The sequence below is a fragment of the Elephantulus edwardii genome, unplaced genomic scaffold, assembly GCF_000299155.1.
Source record: "Elephantulus edwardii isolate Elephantulus edwardi_28Jun2011 unplaced genomic scaffold, EleEdw1.0 scaffold00006, whole genome shotgun sequence".
Classification (NCBI taxonomy): Eukaryota; Metazoa; Chordata; class Mammalia; order Macroscelidea; family Macroscelididae; genus Elephantulus; species Elephantulus edwardii.
The window spans coordinates 31,436,015-31,437,932 of NW_006399756.1; the positions used below are offsets into that span (position 1 = coordinate 31,436,015).

The 1,918-nt window shown below is 40.1% G+C and overlaps 1 protein-coding gene across 1 annotated transcript in view; it reads left to right on the forward strand.

The window, feature by feature from the left end:
* Nucleotides 1-869, forward strand: part of LOC102872739 (cytochrome c oxidase assembly protein COX15 homolog) — a 26,685-nt gene extending 25,816 nt beyond the window's left edge. Inside the window, exon 9 of the mRNA XM_006880038.1 lies at nt 738-869. Within this exon, the coding sequence (XP_006880100.1) occupies nt 738-869 (132 nt within the window). The remainder of the gene's footprint in view (nt 1-737) is intronic.
* Nucleotides 870-1,918: the final 1,049 nt, after the last annotated feature.

A 1,918-nucleotide genomic window follows, 5' to 3' on the forward strand; every position in this document is an offset into this window, starting at 1 on the left:
CGATTACATATGTGGAAAGAATCGCTGGAGAAGCTCAATATCAGCTGTGAAAACTAGGCCAGGAGCTGATTGTGGAACAGACCACCAACTACTCATGCAAATTCAAGCTAAAGCTGAGGAAAATTAAACCAAATCCGAGGCAACCAAAATATGACCTTGAGTCTATCCCACCTGAATGACTTATTAGGAGCTGCTATAAGAGCTAGAGCTATTCCAGTATACAAAAACACATGTACAATTGTTGTCATATTGAAAACTTAGAAACCACCTGAATGGTTAAATAAGCCACTATGGTACTTGGATACTGTAGAATACCATACAACAATTAAATATGATCTCAAGAGTTATTGTTCACAACAACGAATGAATGAAAATCCAGCTTTTCTGTAAACTTTGATTAAATTCACAGTAACCACCCCCCAAAAGTTCTTGTTAATGGAGTGAGGAAGGCAAGTTGCAAAACAAGGAGTTTTTTAAGCACAGAACTTTTTTTTCTGTAAACATGCACAAGTTCAAGTGTGGCTATGTTCTTGGGAGGAAAGCTGGGACAGGTTAAAGGGGAAGTATCTTGTTTGAATTTCCCTCATTCTACATATATTTACATAAGAATTTAAAATGCTGAGGTGTTTGGGTGGGAAAATGCAGAAGGTTGTGTATCTGGTTTTCCTTGCCTGGTAGTTTTCAGCTCTGAGTTTGTAGGTCCCACTTTGCTCACAGCTCTCCTTCCTTTGTTACAGGTGGGCCTGGGCATTTCCACTCTGCTGCTGTACGTTCCAACGCCTTTGGCTGCTACTCACCAGTCGGGCTCCTTGGCCCTGCTCAGCGTTGCCCTTTGGCTCATGAACGAACTCCGACGAGTTCCCAAATGATTCTCCGAGGATCATCTTCCTAGGATTGAACTGTGCTTTTGAGACCTCATCAGAGAGCAGAAGGGCTTGTGCTTTACGAGGATGATGGCCTTGGCATGCCAAGTACCTTCCAAGTTACTTGAAACTTTTACCTGCATTTCAAAAAGTCACTGGATCAAGGGTCATTACGACTGGTTTACTGATAATGGTTTACTTTTTTTTAATCTGTTACTTTTTATGTTGGCTTAATGTAGAGAAAGAAGTGGCCTTCATTTTCTGCTTCTTGTTAGATTCTCTGTTAGATTACTTAATATTGGCAGGTTTTTTAATCTCCATGCATGATCTCTGCCCCATGGTCTCCTGAGACCTGAATTCTGTGTAAGTGGAAATTCTTCACACTCTTCACTTCTGTCAGGATGAAGAGTGAAAGGGAAGTCATTGGCACACCCTAAAATAACTAGAGAACCTTTTTCAAGAAATAGCTAGTGTCTTCTAATATTCTTAATTTTTAAAATGGAAAAGTGGCAGATTTTTAAAAAAGTTATCTCAATATAGCAAGGTTGGAAGGAGGAGTGGCATCCACTTCTGTAATAGCTTGCCTCTGGAAACCCTATGAACCTGCAGAGAGGATGAGAGACACCCAACCATTGAGTACTCTCCTTCATAGGGTCTCTGTGAGTCGCCTGTGACTCGACGGCACTTAACAACAACAATATAGCAAGGTGGTTTAAGAACTTGGTCAAGGAGAGAGAGGAATGAGATAAATCAATATAAATCAGTTCCTGAAAGAGAAGGAAATACGGCCTGGATAGTAGGTACAGATAGTTCCTGACATACTGGTGTACGTTTAACTGCACTTAGGACAATCCAGTTGGGTTCGTTGGTTTCTTTCATTTATTTGGTTTTATTGTTTTTCTCTCCCCATTAATAGTGAGCACTACAAACAATATTATAGGGCATAATTTGCTAATATGACTATTCTCATGCTAACAGATTTATAAAGCTGTTGATAACAAAAGGCAATAATAAGGAAAACTGGGGTGGAGGGGTAGCCATCCAACAAATACTGT